This window comes from Arachis stenosperma, chromosome 7 (assembly GCF_014773155.1).
Source record: "Arachis stenosperma cultivar V10309 chromosome 7, arast.V10309.gnm1.PFL2, whole genome shotgun sequence".
Taxonomy (NCBI): Eukaryota; Viridiplantae; Streptophyta; class Magnoliopsida; order Fabales; family Fabaceae; genus Arachis; species Arachis stenosperma.
The window spans coordinates 6,410,137-6,435,235 of NC_080383.1; the positions used below are offsets into that span (position 1 = coordinate 6,410,137).

General features: G+C 25.8%; 2 protein-coding genes across 2 annotated transcripts; one reads left to right on the forward strand and one right to left on the reverse strand.

The window, feature by feature from the left end:
• Positions 1–231: 231 nt before the first annotated feature.
• On the reverse strand, positions 232–1,724 carry LOC130939301 (uncharacterized). Its single transcript, XM_057867414.1, has 2 exons — positions 1,055–1,724; positions 232–935 (listed from the first exon to the last, which is right to left on the reverse strand). Exons 1-2 carry the CDS (start codon positions 1,722–1,724, stop codon positions 232–234), a joined length of 1,374 nt encoding a protein of 457 aa, XP_057723397.1.
• Positions 1,725–22,195: 20,471 nt separating this feature from the next.
• On the forward strand, positions 22,196–25,099 carry LOC130941411 (leucine-rich repeat protein 1). The gene is given in 7 exon segments (XM_057869900.1): positions 22,196–22,546; positions 22,549–22,645; positions 23,343–23,414; positions 23,576–23,711; positions 24,049–24,134; positions 24,235–24,306; positions 24,746–25,099. Coding segments are annotated over 7 exon segments (657 nt in total). The 5' UTR covers positions 22,196–22,425; the 3' UTR covers positions 24,819–25,099.

Sequence of the window (25,099 nt, forward strand, 5' to 3'; positions counted from 1 at the left end):
CGTCTTACCACGAATCACAAACAACTTCGCTAGCCGACCATATGTGGACTTGACTAGGGCGGTAACTGGAAGATTTCGTGTACCCTTAAGAACAGAATTAACACACTCAGATATATTGGTTGTCATGTGACCGAACCGTCTGCCACCATCCTGGTGCTGAGTCCACTTATCGTATTCTATTCTATTTGCCCAATCACACATTGTCGAATTCTCAGTCCGCATTATATCAAACTAATAGTGAAACTCTGCCTCAGTCTTCGCATAAGCAGCATTCACAAGCAAACGCTTTGCGTCCGTGCCCTTGAAACTGAGTGCGAAGTTAGCTGCAATATGCCGAATACAAAATGTTCGGTACGCAAGCGGGGGTAACCACCCACTGTTCGGGTTCTTTAGTGCAGCCTTGATGCCATTGTGCCTATCTGAAATGACCAGTATCCCCTGTTGCGGAGTCACATGTTGTCGCAGGTTGGTCAGAAAGAAAGACCAAGACTCGGTATTTTCTCCCTCCACGAGACTGAAAGCAATAGGCAAGATGTTGGAGTTTTCATCTTGAGCGATGGCCATGAACAAAGTCCCTCCATACTTGTCATACAGATGAGTACCGTCTATGCTTACCAATGGCTTGCAATGTCGGAAAGCTTCAACACAAGGAGGAAACATCCAGAAAAGACGATGAAAGTACACGGTTGAGTCATCCACGTCATCACCCACGCGACCCGGAGATGTCTTCAACAACGTAACCGTCCCCTCCATGGTGGACTGCACACCAAGGATCCAACGAGGTAGCTCGGCGTAGGACTCTTTCCATTTCCCGTATATCTGTGCTACCGCCTTCTGTTTTGCCAACCATGTCTTCCTGTAACTTGGCTTGAACCCGTACATTCCTTCGGTAGCTTCTTGCAACACTTTTATCGATACCGCTGCATTGGCTCGAACTAGAGAAAATATCTTCGCACAGATCACGTGATAATCTAGTTGTCGTGGTCGCTGGATATCGATGTAGCCAAGCATGTGTGTGGTCCGTTGTACCACCGAACCTCCCAGGTTCCCTTACGTGCTCGAAGGCTGATGCGAATCATCCATGTGCAACCTTTCCCAAACTCCTTGCATCTTCCATGGTACTTAAGATGATCTGACTCCATCACTCTATACTCAACTCCGCGCCGAATGTTGTAATCCTTTATAGTAAGCACAGCTTCCTTGTTACTATGGAAAGATTGGCCAACTTGAAATTCAGTTACAGAGATTTTCTCGTGCAAGCCTCGACCCCCAAAGGTTGGTGCTGAATCCGTCGGTTGGATGATGGCTCCCAGATCCAGGGTAGAATAATGTGCAGGTTGCTCATGTGTGCCGGCACTTGACGTCAGTTGACATCTTGCTGGGTTTATCAAAATTTCATCATCGTTGTCCCCTCCAATGTCAGCAGGCTCTTCATCGGAATCATTCTCTTGCATAGCATTTTCCACCTGATCCGGTTCCCCTTCATGTCCTACATCTGGAGATGGATGAGTTGAGGTGAATGCCCCAACTGGACCGGCTGGCCGATACTCCAACAAACACTCAGGTGCAACGACGGGCATCGAAGTGGAGGCACCCCCCATCATAGTGGACTGGGGGTTTGGAGCGGATGCACCAGAACTATCGATCCCATGTTTCAACTTTGCAAACAACTCATGTATCCTCACTTCCAGAAAACTTCGACGACAATGAAACAACACCTGCATATCTTCATCTGTTCGTAACACGAACGTCTCGTATTACACGCCGGTTGACACAACCACAATAGGGATCTTGTAGAACAGCTTCTTCATCCACTTTGTAGTATACTGCTCTTCAGATCCAACAGTGTATCAGACGACCTGACAAAAATACTCAGCGGTTCTCTGTCTGTAAACTTCACACCGTGCCTCTTACTCTTTTTTATTTTTCCAACATGATGCACTAACTCCAAAAAGCTCTCTTCACTCTCCATTCATCAAATTATGAATGAATGAGAATGACACTCTACGCAACTTGTTGGGTAAATATAGGCATCTTTCCATCAATCCACATTGTTCATAATCCGCTAGAGTGTGTAGCGGATTATGAATGTAGCGCCATTTGGTCATAAACCGCTACAGGGTGTAATGGTTTATGAATAACTCAGTTCTCAACATAATCCGCGATACCCTGTAACAGATTACGTGTAATTGAGTTCTGCTACAGAGTGTAGCGGATTATATATAGTTGCGTTTATTGCATTTGCGTCTGGAAATTGTCAATATTGTATTTGCGTCAAAGTTTTGCTCCTTCATTTTATTTGCGAAATTGCCCTTTTAATTATCAAAAATTTTTCGTTATGTTTGTTTTTAAAGCTTATTATTATCAACTTAAAAGATAATAGATAATTTTCTGTTTTAATCAGAAAATCGTGTTAGATAAATTAATCTAAATTCTTTATCTCAAAAAGTTTAATGCACAACATTTTCTTTTAGAAGCAAATCGAAAGGCACTTTTTCTCTCTAGATATCATTTTGTTGGTATACCAATTTCTTATTTAACAAATCTAATAAAACAAAAGCATTAAGGACTAGAAATTCGAAACCTCGATTGCTTAAAAAGTTGTAGGACTAAAAAAAGATGCAATATTCCATGTGTTGGTGCCAAAACATTGGGGTGTGGATAAGATGTTGGGTTTAGGAAAAATGAAATTTGCAATGTGACGTGGAATTATGCTGTATTTTTCTCCCTAACCTCATACATGATCATTGAATATAAAGATTTAATTTGATAAAATTGGTTGAAACATACTCAATAATAAAATAATTCATTAAGCGGAAATAATTCATTAGGTGGATAATTTAAAAAAAAATTAAATGTGATTCTTAATATATTTTAAAAATATTTTTACAAAATTATATAGAAATAAATCTAATATATATAAATAAGATCAAAATTCAAATAAAAGTCTCTCATTTTTTTAAGTATAATTTATCTTATGAGACTAAAATTAGAATATTAAAATTTAGTATTATATTTAAAAGTTAGAGTTTAAAACTAAAAATTTCAGTATCAAAAAAAAAAAATTTAGTCACTTTAATATTTTTAGAAAATAAAAATACAGAAAAGAAAAATTTTTAAAAAATAATTAACATTTTAATAATTAAAAAATATCTCTATTTATTTTTTAAAATTTTAAATTTATCCTTTGATTTTTATATTTATTTTAAATTAGATATAATGTTCAAACTCTTAATTTCAATTTCTTTTTTAAAGACAGTTTTAATATTTGGTATTCATAACATGCGAAGAACTTTTTTAATTTATTTTTTTATTTTTTTATTTACCCTTCTCCCCTCTCCCTCTTCTGCCATGCCAATTGCATTTTAAACAATTCGTTTAAGTGTGGTTTTCAATGTGTACGGCTCATTAATTTGGTTGAGCATCTTGTTGACTAATGATTGTTATGTTTTCAATATTCATCATGAATTTCTCCAGAATGTCATTTGAGTCCCTAATTAAACTACCAGAATGACAGAAATTCATATCTTAAAGACTGAACCATTCACATTTATTTTGAGTCAATTTTCTTCCAATAGAGTCCACCCAACCAAAACTGAGTGCGATACTTGTAAGGTTATTGAACTCTTTTTCTTAAAAGCGTAGCTTATCTCTTGTATTAACATTTTTTTTGTCTTAGGTTTAAACCTATATTAATGATTTTTTTTATACATTAAAAATATTGACCCTTTAGTATTCCCTATTTAAATTTTTTATTAAATTAAAAATTGAAAATTTTATTTAACTAATTTATATTTTTTATTTAAGTATTTATAGTGCACAATAATAACTAAATTTCTTTGTAATTTTTGGAGTGATGACTAAGAAATTCTCTTTATACCTATTTTATCTAATTAAATCAAGAATCAATAATAGTTACAAAAAAATCAAGAATGAATAAGATTTTTTATACATGTCTAGACAGGTAGAGTTAAATTAAACCATTAACTCAGCCAAGACAAGTGAGGTATGGTGAGTAATATTTGGCGAAAAGGCATTTTTCTCCTATAATAGCAAAAAAGGCCTGTTAGTGAAAGCTAAAGTTCCTTTGATGTGGGAAAATTTTTTCGGCAAGAGTGCCCTTATGAAGACCCATTAATTTGATATAAAATTATATCAATTTTTTTCTATATTAAAAGGTATAATTTATAATCCTAAGAGATTAGAATACATAATTTCTTATCCTATTAATAAATATACACTAAGAGTACTCAAAGAGAATACTTTATTTATACTTAATTAAAGAAATATTATTGATATGATATTTCTATATATATCTAAATTTGTCTCCTAATTTCATTCTTCTTAATCTTTTTTTTTTCTCTATTCAAACTTTTTAACTTCTTTTTTAAACCTTCTTTATTTTACATTCTACTCTTTTTTTCTCTTTAAATTTATATTAACTAAGGTAATTAACCATCATATCTTATATCAGTAAAAAAATTAAGCTTGTAATGTTTCTTATATTTTAGCTATTTAGATCTTTACGGTTACTAGACACAGTCAAATATAAAAATATCACAACGAAAACTTTAATCACAATATAATACCATTTTTTTTATCAAAGATAAGAGACTCGAATCCGCAATCTCTTAATTGAGTATGGAGAGACTATGCCATTTGAGTTATTACTAATTGACCACAACATAATACCATTCATTGAAATATAAAATCTAATCTTATCCTGATACACATCAAATTAAGTTTTTAACCTAAAATTATAAATTAAAATGTAATTATATTATATATACACTATATTAGCCATAACATCAATTTATTATATAAAGATTTAATTTGATAAATTTTTTTTGAAACATACTCAATAATCAAATAATTCATTAAGTGGAAATAATTCATTAAGCGGATAATTTGGAGAAAATTAAATATTATTCTTAATATATTTTAAAAATATTTTTACAAAATTACATAGAAATAAATCTAATATATATAAATAAGATCAAAATTCAAATAAAAGTCTCTCATTTCTTTTAAGTATAATTTGTTTATGAGATTAAAATTAGAATATTAAAATTTAGTATTATATTTAAAAGGTAGAGTTTGAAACTAAAATTTCAATACTAGAAAATAAAATTTCAGTCACTTTAATATTTTTAGAAAATAAAGATATAGAAAATAAAAAATTTTAAAAAATAATTAAAATTTTAATGACATTTTTTTAAAAAATATCATTTTTTAAATTTTAAATTTATTTTTTAATATTTATATTTATTTTAAACTAAATATAATGTTCAATCTCTTAATTTTAAATTTATCTTTTAAAAGCAGTCTTAATATTTAATATTCATAATATGTGAAGAATTTCTTTTATTTATTTTTTTGTGTTCTTTTACCTTTTCCCCTCTTCCTCTTCTGCCGTTACACTTTGAATAATGTGTTTAATCGTGGTTTCTAATGCCTACGGCTCATTAATTTAGTTGGGTATTTTGTTGACTAATGATAGTCACTTTTTCAATGGTCATCAGGAATCCCTCGAGAATGTCATTCAATTCTCTAATTAAACCGCTACAAGAACAGAAATTCCCCTATTTTAAAGGACTGAACCATTCACAATTATTTTGAACTAATCTTCTTTTAATGGAGTCTACCCAACCAAAATTGAGTACGACACTTATAAATTTATTGAGCTCTTTTTCTTAAAATGCAACTTATCTCTTGTATTAACACTTTTTTTTAGGTTTGAATTAATAAATTTTTTTTCTTTTTTTTATACATTAAAAATATTGATCCTTTAGTATTCTCTATTTAAATTTTTTATTAAATTAAAAATTGAAAATTTTATTTAACTAATGTATATTTTTTATTTAAGTATTTATAGTGCACAGTGATAACTAAATTCCTTTGTAATTTTTAGAGTGATAACTAAGAAATTTTCTTTATACCTATTTCGTCTAATTAAATCAAGAATCAATAATAGTCACAAAAAAATAAAAAATAAATAAGATTTTTCATACATGTGTGGAGAGATAGGATTAAATTAAACCATTAACTCAGCTAAGACAATTGAGGTATGATTAGTATCATTGGCGATAAGCATTTTTTTTCTGTGATAGCAAAAAAGGTTTGTGAGGTCAATAAAATCTAAAATTCCTTTGATGTGGGAGGATTTTCTCCGCAATAATTCCGTTATAGAAATTCCATTACAGAAATCATTCCAAGTGCTATGATAGAAAATAGATGAGGGAGGGTGTTGATTGGATAAACTGAAAAACTGAAAGGTGCTATAGGATTAGTTTGGATTGGTTTTTTTTTAAAAAAATATTTTATTTTTTTATATTTTTAAAAAGATTTTTTTAACTGATAAAATTATTTTACATTTGCATAGCCTTTTAAAAAATAAATTTCAATTATTAAAAATATCTTTTGTTTTTTTTAAGTAAGGTATTGTTAACTTTTAAAAAAAGTAAATAATTTATTTTTTTAATAAAAATATTTTTTTTAAATACGTATTCAAATAGAATAGGTTTTAAATTGAATATAAATATTTTTAATTCAAAAAAATCAATTAAAATTAGCATGTAATAAAAAATGTCCTTTTTGTTTAAACATAATGTATAAAAAATTTATTAAATCTAATAAATAAATAATATACTATACCATAAAATCTAAAAGTCTACAAAAAAAATCAAAGACTATTACTCCTCTATTTGAAGTAAAGAATATTTATATCAAAAATTTTTGAAATCAATTATTAATTAATTACGGTAAAACAGGCCATCAAAACATTTAGGCTTATACTACTTTTATTTTGGGAAAAAAATATTTTAAATTCTAATTCATTAGTAACTTTTTTTATTTGTAGATTTCTATAAGAATAATATTATTTAATTTAATTAACTTGTTACAAATAACAATAGTAAAAAATATCCGTCATATATATATATATATAGGCCGATACGTCTCCGGCTTGTGTTTCAATGACGGGTAAGGCGGTCAAGCTACCTGCACCTGTCTGGTCCGATCGTTTAGCGGCTCTTTCTAAGAAATGGGAATGTAACAATAATGACATTTGTCGATATGCCACGGCCTGGTTACTAAGATCATCATAGATTATTAATGCGTACATTCCAATATCGCGGAAATATTCCCCGATGGCACACCCAGAATATGGGGCCAGAAATTGCAGAGGTGCCGGATCCGAAGCGGTGGCTGCTACAAGAATGGAATATTCTATAGCATTCGCTTCTGAAAGAATTTGAACTAATTGTGCCACAGTATATATATATATTTTTGATATAAAATTATATCAATTTTTTTTATTTTAAAAGGTATAATTTATAATTTTAATAAATTGAAATACATAATTTCTTATCCTAGTAATAAATATACACTAAGAATACTCAAAGAGAATACTTTATTTATACTTAATTATAAAAATATTATTGATATGATATTTCTATGTATATCTAAATTTATCTTCTAATTTCGTTCTTCTTAATCCTTTTTTTTTTTTCTAATCACACTTTTTAACTTCTTTTTTAAACCTTTTTTACTTTACATTCTACTCTTTTTTTTTTCTCTTTAAATTTATATTAACTAAGGTAATTAACTATCATACTCTTATATCAGTAAAAAAATTAAGCTTGTAATGTTTCTTATGTTATAGCTATTTAGACTTTTACAGATACCAAACACAATCAAATATAAAAATATCACAACAAAGACTTTAATCACAACATAATACCATTCATTGAAATATAAAATCTAATCTTATCCTGATACACATCAAATTAAATTTTTAACCTAAAATTATAGATTAAAATGCAATTATATTATATATACACTATATTAGCCATAACATCAATTTATTATATAAAGAATTAATTTGATAATTTTTTTTGAAACATACTCAATAATCAAATAATTCATTAAGTGGAAATAATTAATTAGGCGGATAACTTGGAGAAAATTAAATGTTATTCTTAATATATTTTAAAAATATTTTTACAAAATTACATAGAAATAAATCTAATATATATAAATAAGATCAAAATTCAAATAAAAGTCTCTCATTTTTTTAAGTATAATTTGTTTATGAGATTAAAATTAGAATATTAAAATTTAGTATTATATTTAAAAGGTAGAGTTTGAAACTAAAATTTCAATACCAAAAAATAAAATTTCAGTCATTTTAATATTTTTAGAAAATAAAGATATAGAAAATAAAAAATTTTAAAAAATAATTAAAATTTTAATGATATTTTTTAAAAAATATCTTTTTTAATTTTAAATTTATTCTTTAATTTTTATATTTATTTTAAACAAAATATAACAATCTCTTAATTTCAAATTTCTCTTTTAAAAGCAGTCTTAATATTTAATATTCATAACATGTGAGACACTTTAAACAATGTGTTTAACTGTGGTTTCTAATGTGTACGGCTCATTAAGGCATTTTGTTGACTAATGATAGTCACTTTTTCAATGGTCATCGTGAATCCCTCGAGAATGTCATTCGACTCTCTAATTAAAGCGCTACAAGAACAGAAATTCTTATCTTAAAAGGACTGAACCATTCACATTTATTTTGAACTAATCTTCTTCCAATGGAGTCTACCCAACCAGAATTGAGTGCGACACTTGTAAGTTTATTGAGCTCTTTTTCTTAAAATGCAGCTTATCTCTTGTATTAACACTTTTTTTTCTTAGGTTTGAATTAATGATTTTTTTTATACATTAAAAATATTGATCCTTTAGTTTTCTCTATTTAAATTTTTTATTGAATTAAAAATTAAAAATTTTATTTAACTAATATATATTTTTTATTTAAGTATTTATAGTGCACAGTGATAACTAAATTTCTTTGTAATTTTTGGAGTGATAACTAAAAAATTCTCTTTATACCTATTTCGTCTAATTAAATCAAGAATCAATAATAGTCACAACAAAATCAAGAATGAATAAGATTTTTTAAAAATGTGTGGAGATGTATGATTAAATTAAATCATTAACTCAGCTAAGACAAGTGAGGTATGGTTAACATTATTGGCGATAAGCATTTTTCTTCTGTGATAGCAAAAAAGGCCTGTGGAGTCGGTGAAAGCTAAAATTCCTTTGATGTGGGAGGATTTTCTCAGCAAGAATTCTATTATAGAAACCTCATTACAGAAGTCATTGCAAGTGCTATGATGGAAAATAGATGAGGGAGGGCGTTGATTGGATAAACTGAACTGAAAAGTGCTATAAGATTAATTTAGATTGTTTTTTTTAAAATATTTTTTTATATTTTTAAAAAGATTTTTTTAATTGATAAAATTATTTTACATTTGCATAGCTTTTTAAAAAATAAATTTCAATTATTAAAAATATCTTTTGTTTTTTTAAGTAAGGGAAAAAATAAATAATTTATTTTTTTTAATACGTATTCAAATAGAATAGGTTTTAAATTGAATAAAAATACTTTTTAATTCAAAAAAATCAATTACAATTAGTATGTAATAAAAAATGTCTTTATTTAGCTGTATGTTACGAAGTGTAGGATCTACCATTCAACAACTAGAGCGGTCTTCTCGGAAGGATGTTGACTCCGTCACTGATGCTCTTGGCTTTCGCGTGTCACTGATTTAGCTTCCTTCCGATTGGGTCATCCTTTAATCTTTACTATAGGCTATTGGATTTGAACTGGCTGGATTCTCGCCTGGCCCACCTATGGGATTAGAACTTTGTCCTGAACCTTCTTTCCTATTTGCCGGAGAGCCGGTCTTTTTGCAGGCTGGACTTATAAGAAAGCTTCTTCTATCTATTTTGTTTGAACACAATGTATAAAAAATTTATTAAATTTAATAAATAAATAATATACTATCCCATAAAATCTAAAAGTTCACAAAAAAAATCAAAGACTATTACTCTCTATTTGAAGTAAAGAATATTTATATCAAAAAATTTTAAAATCAATTATTAATTAATTATTGTAAAACAGGCCATCAAAACATTTAGGCTGATACTACTTTTATTTTGGGAAAAAATATTTCAAATTCAATTCATTAGTAACTTTTTTTTATTTGCAGATTTATATAATAATAATATTATTTAATTCAATTAACTTGTTATAAATAATAATAGTAAAAAATAAATTATTTTAAAATATTTTTTATCCGTCATAAATATATATATCTTTTGATATAAAATTATATCAATTTTTTTTTCTATTTTAAAAAATATAATTTATAATTCTAATAGATTGGAATACATAATTTCTTATCCTAATAATAAATATATACTAAGAGTACTTAAAGAGAATACTTTATTTATACTTAATTATTGAAATATTATTGATATGATATTTCTATATATATCTAAATTTGTCTTCTAATTCCATTCTTCTTAATCATTTTTCTTCTCTATTCACACTTTTTAACTTCTTTTTTAAACCTTCTTTACTTTACATTCTACTTTTTTTTCTCTTTAAATTTATATTAACTAAGGTAATTAACCACCGTACTCTTATATCAGTAAAAAATTAAGCTTGTAATGTTTCTTATGTTTTAGCTATTTAGACCTTTATAGTTACTAGACACAATCAAATATAAAAATATCACAACGAAAATTTTAATCACAATATAATACCATTCATTGAAATATAAAATATAATCTTATCCTGGTATATATCAAATTAAATTTTTAACCTAAAATTATAGATTAAAATGCAATTATATTATATATACACTATATTAGCCATAACATCAATTTATTATATAAAGATTTAATTTGATAATTTTTTTTGAAACATACTCAATAATCAAATAATTCATTAAGTGGAAATAATTCATTAGGAGGATAATTTGGAGAAAATTAAATGTTATTCTTAATATATTTTAAAAATATTTTTACAAAATTATATAGAAATAAATCTAATATATATAAATAAGATCAAAATTCAAATAAAAGTCTCTCATTTCTTTTAAGTATAATTTGTTTTTGAGACTAAAATTAGAATATTAAAATTTAGTATTATATTTAAAAAATAGAGTTTGAAACTAAAATTTTAATATCAAAAAATAAAATTTCAGTCACTTTAATATTTTTAGAAAATAAAGATATAAAAAAATTTTTTAAAAATAATTAAAATTTTAATGACATTTTTTTAAAAAAATATCATTTTTTTAATTTTTAATTTATTTTTTAATTTTTATATTTATTTTAAGCTAAATATAATGTTCAATCTCTCAATTTCAAATTTCTCTTTTAGAAGTAGTCTTAATATTTAATATTCATAACACGTGAAGAATTTTATTTATTTATTTTTTTGTGTGTTTTTTTATCCTTCCCTCTCTCCCTCTTCTGCCGTTATACTTTGAAGAATGTGTTTAACGGTTGTTTTTAATGTGTATGGCTCATTAATTTGGTTGGGTATTTCGTTGATTAATGATAGTCACTTTTGCAATGGTCATCGTGAATCCTTCGAAAATGTCATTCAACTCTCTAATTAAACCGCTAAAGGAACAGAAATTTCTATCTTAAAGGACTGAACCATTCACATTTATTTTGAACTAATATTCTTCCAATGGAATCTACCCAACCAAAATTGAGTGTGACACTTGCAAGGTTATTGAACTCTTTTTCTTAAAATGCAACTTATCTTTTGTATTAACACTTTTTTATTTTTGTCTTAGGTTTGAATTAATGAATTTTTTTTATATACATTAAAAATATTGATCCTTTAGTATTCTTTATTTAATTTTTTATTAAATTAAAAATTGAAAATTTTATTTAACTAATATATATATATATATATTTATATAGGTATTTATAGTGCACAGTAATAACTAAATTTTTTGTATTTTTTGGAGTGACGACTAAAAAATTCTTTTTATTCATATTTCGTCTAATTAAATCAAGAATGAATAATAGTCACAAAAAAAATCAAGAATAAATAAGATTTTTTTTACATGTGTGGACAGATAAGATTAAATTAAAACATTAACTCTGCTAAGACAAGTGAGGTATGATTAGCATTATTGGCGATAAGTATTTTTCTTCAGTGATAGCAAAAAGACCTGTGGGGTCAGTGAAAGCTAAAGTTCTTTTAACGTGAAAGGATTTTATCGATAAAAATGCCGTTATAAGGCCCATTACAAAAGTCATTCTAAGTGTTATGATGGAGAATAGATGAGGGAGGGCATTGATTGAGTAAACTGAAAAGCTGAAAGGTGCTATAGGATTAGTTTGGATTGAATTTTTTAAAAAATATTTAATTTTTTTATCTTTTTAATTTTTTTTAACTGATAAAAATTATTTTACATTTGTATAGACTCTTAAAAAAGAAATTTCAATTATTAAAAACATCTCTTGCTTTTTTTTAAATAAGGTATTGTTAACTTTTAAAAAAATCAAATAATTTATTTTTTTAATAAAAATATTTTTTTTTAAATACGTATTCAAATAAGTTTTAAATTGAATAAAAATACTTTATTTTTTAAAAAATACTTTTTAATTCAAAAAATCAATTTAAACTAGCATGTAAAAAAAATCTCCTTTTTTGTTTAAACATAATGTATTAAAAATTTATTAAATCTAATAAATAAATAATATATTATCCCATATATTAAAAAAAATCAGAACTTTCTTATGCTTATGACAGGTATTTTCAGGACATTTACTAAAAGGTTTCTATTGAGAGAGATCCAACCAAAAAGACTTATTGGATTGGTTATTCACCCACGTATTAAAAGAGGAATCTTTTATATAACTAACTAAGAGGAGTGTGAGTGAGGTCTTTCCCAAAACAAACAGTGAAATTTTCTATCTTCTCTCTCCTTCCTTTTTCTACTTTTTCTCTTTTCTTTTGCTTGTGCTTCTACCCAGACTTTTTATTTTTATAGATTTATATATAGAGACCCGAGAAAATTTTTATAAGATTCATTGCTCGATTTTGCATGCTCTTCTGCCAAAATGCGGATCGAGAATAGATCCGAAAAGTCATGAGAGAGGCGGGCTAGTACTCTAAGTAGAGGTTACCTCGTAGGACCTCGCTACTCGGGTCTTGTATGGATATGTAGGAAGGGAAGCTCATAGGTGCGTGTAGGAGTTGTGTTTGTTTGCGAAAATAGATTCTTTGTCAAGTCACTTTGGAGGTGTGGACTATAAAATCTAGAAGCTACAAAAAAAACAAAGACTACTACTCCTCTATTTGAAGTAAAGAATATTTATATCAATAAATTTTGAAATAAATTATTAAGTAATTGTGGTAAAACAAGCCATTAAAACATTTAGGCTGAAACTACTTTTACTTTGGGAAAAAAATATTTTAAATTCAATTCATTAGTAACTTTTTTTTTATTTGCAGATTTCTATGACAATAATATTATTTAATTCACTTCACTTGTTATAAATAATAACGGTAAAAAATAAATTATTTTAATTTATTTTTTTAATCCATCAAGAATATATACATATATATTTTTTTTTGATATAAAATTATATCAATTTTTTTTATTTTAAAAGGTATAATTTATAATTTTAATAGATTAAAATACATAATTTTTTTATCCTAATAATAAATATACACTGAAAGTACTCAAAGAAAATACTTTATTTATAGTTAATTATAGAAATATTATTGATATGATATTTGTATGTATATCTAAATTTGTCTTCTAATTCTATTTTTCTTAATCTTTTTTCTTCTCTATTCACACTTTTTAACTTCTGTCTTAAACATTTTTTTGCTTTACATTCTACTCTTTTTTTTCTCTTTAAATTTAGATTAACAAAGATAATTAACCACCATACTCTTATATAAGTAAAAAAATTAAGCTTGTAATGTTTCTTATGTTTTAGCTATTTAGACCTTTACTAGTTACTAGGCACAATCAAATATAAAAATATCACAACATAATACCATTCATTAAAATATAAAATCTAATCTTATCCTGATACACATCAGATTAAGTTTTTAACCTAAAATTATAGATTGAAATACAATTATATTATATATACACTATATTGGCCATAACATTAATTTATTATATAAAGATTTAATTTGATAAATTTTTTTGAAACATTCTCAATAATCAAATAATTCATTAAGTGAAAATAATTCATTAGGTGGATAATTTGAAAAAAACTAAATGTGATTCTTAATATATTTTTACAAAATTATATAGAAATAAATCTAATATATATAAATAAGATCAAAATTCAAATAAAAGTTTTTATTTTTTTTTAAGTATAATTTATTTTCTGAGACTAAAATTAGAATATTAAAATTTAGTATTATATTTAAAAGTTAGAGTTTAAAACTAAAATTTCAATACAAAAAATAAAATTTCAGTCACTTTAATATTTTTAGAAAATAAAGACATAGAAAATAAAATTTTTTAAAAAATAATTAAAATTTTAATGACATTTTTTAAAAAAAGTATCACTTTTTTTATTTTAAATTTAGTCTTTAATTTTTATATTTATTTTAAACTAAATATAATGTTCAATCTCTTAATGTCAATTTCTCTTTTAAAAGCAGTTTAAATATTTAATATTCATAATATGTAAACAATTTTTTTCTTATTTATTTTTTTGTGTTTTTTTATCCTTCCCCCTCTCCCTCTTCTGCCATTACACTTTGACAAGGTGTTTAGCCGTGATTTTCAATGTATACGACTTTTTAATTTAGTTGGGCATGTTGTTGACTAATGATAGTCACTTTTTTAACGTTCATTATGAATCCCTCGAGAATGCCATTTAACTTTTTAGTTAAACTGCTACAAGAACAGAAATTTCTATCTTAAAGGACTGAACCATTCACATTTATTTTGAACCAATCTTCTTCCAATCGAGTCCACCCAACCGGAATTGAGTGCGACACTTGTAAAGTTATTGAGCTCTTTTTCTTAAAATGCAGCTTATCTCTTGTATTAACACTTTTTCGTTCGGGTCTTAGGTTTGAATTAATGAATTTTTTCTTTTTTTTTAATACATTAAAAATATTGATCCTTTAGTATTCTCTATTTAATTTTTTTTATTTAGGTATTTATAGTGCACAGTTATAACTATATTCCTTTGTAATTTTTGGAATAAGATTTTTTATATATGTCTGGACAGGTAAGATTAAATTAAATCATTAACTCAGCTAAGACAAGTGAGGTATGGTTAGTATCATTGGCGATAAGATATTTTTCTTCTGTGATAACAAAAAAAGCCTGTGGAATCGGTGAAAGTTAAATTTCATTTCATGTGGAAGGACTTTTTCGATAAGAGTGCCGTTATGGAGACCCCGATTACAGAAGTCATTTTAAGTGCTATGATAGGAATAGATAAGGAAGGACGTTGATTGGGTAAATTGAAAAGTTAAAAAGGTGCTATAGGATTAATTTGGATTGGTTTTTGAAAAAAAATATTTTTTATATATTTAAAAAGATATTTTTTCACTTATAAAAATTATTTTATATTTACATAAGCTTTTGAAAAAGAATTTTCAATTATTAAAAACAAATTTTGTTTTTTTTAAAGTAATGTATTGTTACCTTTTAGAAAAGATAAATAATTTATTTTTTAATAAAAATATTTTTTTAAAATACGTATCTAAATAAGTTTTAAAATGAATAAAAATATTTTATTTAATTTTTTTGCAATTAAAAAAATAATTCAAACTAGCATATAATAAAAAATTTCCTTTTTGTTTAAACCTAATGTATTAAAAATTTATTAAATCTAATAAATAAATAATATATTATCCCATACATATTTAAAAAATAAAAAAATAGAGACTATAAAATCTAAAAGTCCACAAAAAAAAGTCAAAGACTACTACTCTTTTATTTGAAGTAAAAAATATTTATATTAAAAAAATTTGAAATTAATTATTAACTAATTGCAATAAAACAGGCTATTAAAAACATTTAGCTGATACTACTTTTATTTTGGAAAAAAATATTTTAAATTTAATTTATTAGTAACTTTTTTTTATTTGCAGATTTCTATAATAATATTATTATTTAATTCAATTCAGTTGTTACAAATAATAACGGTAGATAATAAGTTATTTTAATTTGTTTTTTGTTATCCGTCATGAATATACATATATATACATCTTTTGATTTAAAATTATATCAATTTTTTTTATTTTAAAAGGTATAATTTATAATCCTAATAAACTGAAATATATAATTTCTTATCCTAATAATAAATATACATTAAAAATACTCAAAAAGAATATTTTATTTATATTTAATTATAAAAATATTATTAATATGATATTTTTATATATATCTAAATTTGTCTTCTAATTTCATTCTTCTTAATATTTTCTTTTCTCAATTCACATTTTTTAACTTCTTTCTTAAATTTTCTTTGCTTCACATTCTACTTCTTTTTCTCTCTTTAAATATATATTAACCAAGGTAATTAACCACCGTACTCTTATGTCAGTAAAAAAATCAGCTTGTAATATTTCTTATGTTGTAGCTATTTGGATCTTTACTAAATAATAGGCACAATCAAATATAAAAATATCATAACTAAAACTTTAACCACAACATTCATTGAAATATGAAATCTAATTTATTCTGATATCACACATCAGATTAAATTTTTAACCTAAAACTATAGATTAAAATACAATTATGTTATGTATACACTAAATTAGCCATAAAATCAATTTATTATACAAAGATTTAATTTGATTAAATCTTTTAAAAAGGTATTTACACTTTTTAAAAATATAAGTTTTTTATTTTATATTTGATAACTAAAAAAATAATATATTTATGCTTATAATTTTTAAAAGAGAAAGGTGCCTTTGAAAGTATTTTAAATAAAATTTTTTAAAAATAGTTTGTATTTATTAAAACTAAAAAAATTAATATAATTTTATATATTAATTAATATTCAAATTTAACTCATATATTATAATCTAATATAATCTCATATATTATTTATACACAAATATATGGTAAATAATTTTTTGTTATACGAGAACTAATCTGTAGTTTGGGTTTTATTTAAGAATTTATCGTTAGACAATAAATTATTGCAAAGTTTAAAACTCTCAACCCTTATTTAAGTATATGAGTGAACTATAATTTAATTTTGGTATATTATTAGTATTAAACAATTTTATATATACATTCAATTATATAATGTTAGTTAATAATAATAACTATTTTTTATATTAATATAATAAATAATTATTTAAAATAACAAATGTAATTAGAGGACCGTATAAATTGTTTCATCAAAATTAAACTCATAAATTTAAGCTTATAAGGTTTTTTTTTTTAATCTTTGTAGTTTTTTTTTCTTAACTAATCTAAGCCCAACTATTTAATAAATGGGCTAGTTTATGTTATGCCACTAGCTACTTCTAGAATATCAAAATCTACTTACTGATCAGTACACCTAAAAAAAAAAATCTACTTACATCACAATCATTTTAACAAATAAAATTTTAGTTTATTAGAGTCAAATTTTAATAACCAGATACAAAATTTGAGATTTAATCAGGACAAAAAAATGAGATGGTATTTTTTTGGTCTGTAGAATTATGAATAATTGATAAATTAATATATAATTTCTCTGTTTTTCCCTTTTAATAAAAAATCCTCAAATGTCTATTTTAAGTGGTTCTTCAATATTTATTTTAGTTAGCCAAAGTATAGAATCTGAGCTGAATACTGTGGTTATTAAAAAAATTATTTATGCTGAAAAAGTTTTATTTTTTTGAACTGGTCTAAATTGAATTAGGTATTAGTTAAAGGGAAATGAATCCTCTTAATTTTTTTTAATAATTGAAAGAATAAAATGTAATCTCTCATCATTAATTTTATAAGTGGAACAAAAAAATATAAAAAAATATTAAAAATTAGAGATCATATTTTATTTTTTCAGTTATTAAAAAAAAATTGAGAAGATCAATTTCTTTAATGAGAGTCCTACAAATTAAACTTTAGGTGCAGGAAAGAAAAAAAAAACGAAAAAGAAAAAGAAATAAAAAATCGTGACTTAATAGAAATTATTATTTAATTTAGTATTTAAATTGACATCCAATTTATGTTGCTTTATGACATTGAAGTCAACATGATAAATAGAGTCAAACATACGCGAAAATAGTTTTTATTTTTATTAAAAAAAATACATATTAATGTGCATTGAGTGTCACTAAAGTTATTCTCGTTGTTGTTATTTCTAAGTTGCTGAAGAAAATAAATTATTTTTATAAAACATGTTTAATTGAAATGTAAAATGTAAAAATTAAGTTAAAAACTTACTAAAATAAATGTTAGTTTTCAATAAATTTTTAAGATGGATTGGTATGCAAAAGATAGTAATTTGTTCTTTAATGATATTTTTAAGAATTAAATTCTTATAATAAAATTTGTTAAGAATACATAATTAAAAATTTTATTAAAAGTAATGGATAAATCAATTTGTTTAACAAAAATAACTCTTAAATTTTTTAAGAAAAATAACAAAATTATTTTTTTAATCCAAATTACGGTGAATAGCATGATTACTTTCATGTACCAATATTTATTTTCATTCCATAGATTTTTTTTTTAATTTAATTTGAGAAAGCCACCTTGCAGCTCCACAATCATATCATATATAAATAAGGGACCATTGCAATTAAGAATTAACCAATTTTACTACCAACAAGTATAGAGTAATTATGGTACTAAGGCCTGTTTAGAAAATTTTAGAAGTAATTTTTTTTTTAATTTTTGACTTATGAAAAGTAGTAGTATTAATGTCTGGTATAATTTTTAAAATCAAATTGCAACTTTTTAAAAAGTTATTTAAGAGTTTATAGAGAAGTTAAAAAAAATAACTTTTCTCATAATATTTCTACTTTTTATCATATTTTTATAAAATAAATACTTTTAGAATTAAAAATCCAAACACAATAACTTATTTATAAGTTATTTTTAACAGTATCATTTATTATTTAAGTTATTTTATCAAAAGAAGTTTAAGTAAATTGGTTACCCAAATCGGGCCTAATAATATATATAGAGTCATAAACAAGTACCCTCCATCACACTTAATACATCACTAACTACTTTACCAAAAAGACTACTAAGTACCCTCTTATCATAATCCCAACAAAAAAAAAGTCAAACACTACTTGGACTTGTTTAAATATATAGGCCTTTCCCCAAAGAGTCTAGTTCTTTTTAAGAAATAATTTTGGTTTCGAAATTATTTTTATGTTTAAAATTTCTTTAAATGTGTGGACTTGACAATTCAAAGTTTCAAATTTATGGTGTAACAAGACAAACATCATTTAAAGTTTATGTGGGGTTTGGTTTGAATTTCCACCCTCATTTATATTAAACATAATGCATAGGGCTCTCCATTTTATAGTTTCTTAATTAATATATGGTTTAATTACTCTGTTGGTTCCTATAATTTTACCAAATTTTTAATTAAATCTTTATATTTTTTTTAATTGGGTCTTTACACTGCTTTTAATTTTATAATTACGTTCTTTTCATGTTAAAAATGTTAAAATTAACATCCTATTTTTACCAAAATACATGCAGTCAAATATTTAATTAAATTTTTAATTATAAATACCTTCAATTTGTAAAAAAATATTCAGCTAACTCTAATTCTTTTACACTAAGAATAACTTAATTACAAAATTAAAGTAGTATAGAGGTCTAATTGAAAAGAAAAAAAAGTATAAGAACCAAATTTAAAATTTGGTGAAACTATAAAGACCAACAGAATAATTAAATCTTAATATATTTGTGAAAGAAGTATAGAATTACTGTTATTTTCTCATTTTTGAATAATGATAAACTTCTTGTTTGAAATGAAGTGAACAATAGACAAAATAAATATCCTAATTTATTAAAAAATATTTTGTGTTTAAGCAAATTTGTTGAAAAATAAGTGTCATACTTTAACTCGACTTTTTAACAAAATTAAATAAAAAAATTATAACCTAAACATGTCGTCTTTGAAAAAAAAAAGAATTGACATTTAAATAACATAAGAAATATATTTAATTTAAAGATAAATCACGACATTTTAGTTTTTCATTAAAATATTAATTTGTTTCAAACTTAATGTAAAACTATTTTTTCTACTTAAAAAGTATTTTTTTTTTTGAAAGAAGATATTTTTGTAGGAATCAGTCCAAACAAGGCTAAAGCAAATTTAAATAGATTTTCATAGTTTAAACGACATTAAATGATTTTATTCAAACAAAACTCTTTCTTTACTTTTTGAAGATTTGGAATGAAGTATATTTTCAAACAAACATAAAAGGCTAACAAGTCTCATCTAAATCCACTATAGTTCACACCTTAACTTTGACAAGACACCATTCTAAAACATAAACTAATAAAATCATTTCCGATTCGTCTACCACTATTTATTACCATCAAAGTCAAACGGCACTATGGCACCTTCCTCCAATAACCAAATGGAGAATTTTCTTTTAATTAAACCAATTAGAAAAAAGTTAATTTGAATTGGTCGAGTAATTAACTCTTTCGTCAACAATAATAGTTTGAATTTTATTCTATGTAGGCAATAACTTAGTAGATATCATAAATCTTTTAAATAAAACTCAAATTTACAACGAATTAATTATTTGTTTGACAAACTAAAAAATGTCCCAAAAAAATCGAAAAAACAAAACCAATTAAAGAATTATTACTCTACTCTACCTATAAAATCACCAACATGTAGGTTAGATTCTATCACTACAAACTTGATAAACTTCTCAATTCAACCCAACAAAGTATAATATATAAAATAAAAAAAACTCAAATTAACAATAAAGGTTCAAAACATAATGATAATACAGCATTTATTTTTTAGAATGTCATTTTATACATTTTTCTTTTATATTATATGTTTGTATAAATTTTTAGAAAAAAATTGAGAAATATTATTAAAATAGAGTTTAATTTTGATACATTTATAATATAAAGTATTTTACACAGTCCGTTTTTTTAGATGATAATTTATATAATTAATGTAAAAAGTAGTTTTTTTTTTGTAACATTAAACAATTGAATATACGGATAAAACTATTTTATACTAACGATGCATTAAAATTAAATTCTACCAAAATATATAAGAGTATTAATATTCATTCCCTCAAAACATTTATCATTTTCACTAATTTTTTTTCTTACTTTATTCCTATACTATTTATATCATTATTTAACTAAGAATTCTAATATAACTGATATTGATTCAATGTCTTAAATCTTTAAGCAAGAACTAAATCCTAATAACATACACACAAAAAAATTAATACACTAATAATGTAAATTATACACAACATCTGATCATACATTAAATAAAAACAGCTAGTTTTAAAGTTCAACACTTAAAAAATATACTATTATATGAAATTATATAATTGGATCACCATCTAAAATTTGTTATAGAATATCAAAATTAAACTTCAAAAAATCCTTTAACAAAAATTCATAATCTAAGGAACACTATTCAATATAAAATGATTTAGTAATCAATAAAAATGACAAAATAAATGCATAACTCTCACATAATACAAAAAAAATCTTTGTGAGCTTTTATAACGAAATACGTTTATGATACTCTTTAGCTAAATTAAAAAGATAGACAAATTCTTAATAATAAAAAGTGTATTAAAATATAAAACATGTATAAAATAACATAAAATGAAATAATATATTTATAAACAAATAAATATATAAAAATTAATTGCCAATGCACTTTTTAATTTGAATATAGAAACAAAAGTAGTGTTGGACTCGGATATGGAAAATACAAATGCTTCACAGCCATAGTGTCAGTAGAACAGAATTCAGACCATGCGAGGTCTCAATCAGTAAAAAAATTAAAAACAACCAATAACCTCGCTTTCTAGCTTTCGAAATTCATATTTGCCAAGTCACAAATCGGATTATGCGATTTTTTAAGCAAAATTTTAAAATCAAACAACTAGCATGGTCCGATTTGTGTACTATGAGTTTTTTCAAATTTTTAACACAAATAAGAGGATCCTATTTGTGTACTCTGAATTTTTTTAACTTGTTAAACACAAATCGAACCTTAAAAAACACAAAAATTATTATATTAAAGTATATCGCTCATTTCAGTTTTATATCAAAATTTTTTAGCCCGAACAAACATTTAAATTATGTATTAATTATTAAAAGAAAATGGGGGGAGGGAGCAATGTTTTACTGCTATGTTATTCCCAAAGCCGATACTCTCTTCTTCTCTCATAAAGATTCTCTCTCTCTCTCTCTCTCTCTCTATTTAGTTTCTGCCTTGAGCTCCTTCTTCTTCCTCTTTCTATTATTATTTTCCACCAAACCCAAACACAAGAAACCATCCCAAAACCCAAACCCTAACTCAATTCCAATTCCAATTCCACTACCACGTGTTCAGATCAAACGCTAACTGCTTCGTTTTCACACCATGGAACTACAATCCCTATTCTTCTCGTACCTCTTCTGCTTTTCGCTAACCCTAACCGCCGTTCACCTCGCCGCCGCCAATTCCGAAGGTGACGCACTCTACACTCTCAAACGGAGTCTCTCCGACCCGATAACGTTCTCCAGAGCTGGGATCCAACACTTGTTAGCCCCTGCACTTGGTTCCACGTCACCTGCAACCAGAACAACCGCGTTACTAGAGTGTATACTCTCTCTCTTTCTCTCTCTCTCTCTCATGTCTTTGTTTGTGTGTAATTGTTCTTTTGTGTAGTGAATAATGATTCTACTCGTTTCTTCTTTTACATTTTGCCCCCCTTTGTTAGATGAGGGAAAAAAAATTCAACTTTGCCTTGTTCTGCTTCATGGGGATATGATCGGGAAATTGTTAATTTTTTGTACTATTGTTCCTTTTTTTGGGGGGAAATTGTTATTAGATTTGTACTTTTTTGCTGCTTATGGAGTTTTTTCTTCTTAATTTTATTCCTTTTTACTTTGTAAGTCAACGCTTGTATATGAGTTTTATGTAGGAGTGATTCTAATTTCTGAGGTTCGTGGTTGACTGAAGGGATTGGGTTTGTTGTTGAAATTGCTTGATATTACAACTTTCAGTTTATGTTTTTTATGCTTCACTGTATTTTAAAACATAGATGTTCTTCTTCATGTTTCTGTTTGCACTGTTTGCAGAAAAAGCTTTAAAGGAATTTAGCTAGGTGCCTCTAATCTGTATTGTGTTTTTGTTTTATGGCAGTGGCTAAGTATCTCTTTGATGCTTGATTTGATATTCTTTCAACCTGTTAATGTTATATTTTGGAATAGAAATTGCTAATTTTGGATTGACTGAAGTAGTTAGTATTCCATTGACATTTTTTGTAATTGATCATCTTGTATTACTTTCTGCAGGGATCTCGGTAACTCTAACCTATCTGGACATTTGGTACCTGAACTTGGGAAGCTTGAGCATTTACAATATCTGTATGTTATATATGCTCTTTGGTTTAAATTTTGTTTGTTACCGTGGGTTTACAAATGTCAAACGAGCACATAGCATTTTCACTCCGCTGTTTGTTGTAGGTTGTAGTGTTTCATATTTGTTAGTTTTTGCTGTTTACTTTGTTCTCTTATTGCTGATACAGTGAGCTGTACAAAAACAACATTCAAGGAACTATTCCTCCAGAGCTTGGAAACCTCAAGAGTCTTGTTAGCTTGGACTTGTATAACAACAACATATCTGGCACCATCCCTCCTTCACTTGGGAAATTGAAGAATCTTGTTTTCTGTAAGTATGATTAATGACTATTAGTATGACTAAACTATTCCTCCAAGATGATGTAGGAAATATCCAAGAACCTTTTCAACTGTTAAATCCTTTAACTAGGCTTCTAGCTCGGCATGAGACTGAAATTCATCAATTAACCCCTTGAAGCTAGGTAAAATAAGTTCCATAATTTAGATAAGAAATAACCTGACCTAGTAGTCCCATTCTGGAGTGTCGGTAGATCTTTCCGTTTTTCAATATGATATGGCATAACTTGACACATCAGTCAAAATACTTATGTTTTGTTACTAATTTGTCATAAGAATCACCAGCTTGCATGTTTCTCATAAGTTTTTTCTTTGCAGTCGACTTAATGACAATCGATTAACTGGCCCGATCCCCAAGGAACTTGTTGGTATATCAAGCCTTAAAGTAGTGTAAGTCAAACTGTTGTCTTTATCTTTATATGTTCATAAAATTGTATAGTGATATTATGATGTGTGCTTACAAAGAGCCTAACCGTCCACGTTATCTCAGGGATGTCTCTAACAATAACTTGTGTGGAACAATTCCTACCTCAGGGCCATTTGAGCATATTCCATTGAATAAGTACGTTTTTCAAGTCTATTTTCCATCTATTTAACTACTATGTGCATGTATTTTTCTCTTATTCTTCATGTGGAGCTATTCATTGGTTTTTTCTTGACCCTTATATGTTTTGGTTTGGAGAAGAGGTAAGAGGGGAATTGTGGGGGATGCAATTTGTTGTTTGATGGTGAAGATATGTGGTAGTAATATTGTATGTGAGTGCACATTATATAGGAATGAAATATTTTTTATTTAGTTGGATCCCTCATGTAGCAGCATGCTATTTGTAAATGTGAATTTATGCATTTTCTCGTCATACATGAGTTTCTTTACATTTTACTTTTCAGTTGCAATCATTAAAGCTTGCCTTTTAGAATTTAGCCACAATATGTTTTCAGCTACCTGGCTATCCTTTTCCTCTTCCTGTTACTGAACGAAAATCTTTGTTTCAATATTGTAGCTTTGAGAATAACCCTCGGTTGGAAGGTCCAGAGTTGTTGGGACTGGTGAGCTATGACACAAACTGCTCATGAACTTGATGGTTTGGTTGGGATCTCAATCTGGGTTGGTTGGAATTATAAATATGTATTATTATTATTATTATTATTCTGAAAATTGAAGTGTATTACCTCATAGTGTAATGGGCAGTGGTAAATGTAGTCCTTGGTATATGTAAAAAGAAAATCCGTTTACATACTGGAGAAGAGCATTGGCATTTGTAACAACAGTATTGTGATCTCTTCCAATGATGTTGAAGACATTAATATCCTATTGATGTAATACTAGAAAAGAATCGACTTGGTTACTGATGAAA